The sequence below is a fragment of the Bactrocera latifrons genome, unplaced genomic scaffold (assembly GCF_001853355.1).
Source record: "Bactrocera latifrons isolate USDA-ARS-PBARC rearing strain unplaced genomic scaffold, ASM185335v1 scaffold_1732, whole genome shotgun sequence".
Taxonomy (NCBI): domain Eukaryota; kingdom Metazoa; phylum Arthropoda; class Insecta; order Diptera; family Tephritidae; genus Bactrocera; species Bactrocera latifrons.
The window spans coordinates 8562-9315 of record NW_017535222.1 but is presented as its reverse complement, the minus strand read 5'-3'; the positions used below and the strand labels follow the sequence as shown (position 1 = coordinate 9315).

General features: G+C 37.5%; 2 protein-coding genes across 2 annotated transcripts; both read right to left on the bottom strand.

Moving 5' to 3' along the window:
- On the bottom strand, window positions 1–503 carry LOC108967055 (the record flags this gene model as incomplete). Its single annotated transcript, XM_018930274.1, is given in 1 exon segment — window positions 1–503. A coding segment is annotated over 1 exon segment (486 nt), but the record flags the coding sequence as incomplete, so codon positions are not given.
- Window positions 504–549: 46 nt separating this feature from the next.
- LOC108967057 lies at window positions 550–754 on the bottom strand (the record flags this gene model as incomplete). Its single annotated transcript, XM_018930275.1, is given in 1 exon segment — window positions 550–754. A coding segment is annotated over 1 exon segment (190 nt), but the record flags the coding sequence as incomplete, so codon positions are not given.

Below are 754 nucleotides of genomic sequence, written 5' to 3'. Positions count from 1 at the left end.
CTCGTCCCAGTTGAGTTTCATCAACCAAAGTTTCTGTATAAATAACTTTGCTATAACGGTTGTTGGTGAAAGCCATCCCATTGGGTCGAAAATTCGCGCWAAATCAGACAAAGCTTGTCTTTTTGTAACCAGCTTTTGCGTTGAAAGATTCGTATTAAATCCGAACATGTCTTTGGTAGGATCCCATTGAATACCCAATGTCTTTATTGTTTCGTCTTCTGCTATTTTTATTACTTCATTCGCGTTATTTACMGSAATTGTTGCTATGATTTCACTGTTGTTTGACATCCACTTCCTTAAGTGAAATCCATATWTTTGTAGTTGTTTCGATATTTCATACTGAATGGCCTTACATTCATCTATTGAATATGCTCCTGTCATTAAATCGCCCATGTAGAAGTCGTTTTTAATGATGTTTGAAAGCAAATAGTGCTCGAGAGAATCCAATGCATTTCTTCGTATTTCATCCATCGTGCTTTTGAGCATTTTTGCTCGACGTTGATATTTTCTTTCAACGCCAGRCGCGGCTTCAGGTGGTGCGACCTGAATAGTTTGTGGCGTAGATTATATTTGCCACATGCTGCTCACTGCTGAAACACCTTCGGCAGTACTTTGAATTCTTAAATTCTGAATAGAATTCTCCATTGTTTGCATTACATGCTCGAAGTAGTTCTTCGCAATGTATTCCTCAGCTTCTTGACTCTTCTTAGCCATTATTTTATTATGATTTGCAGTAAACTCTTTCATAACAGTC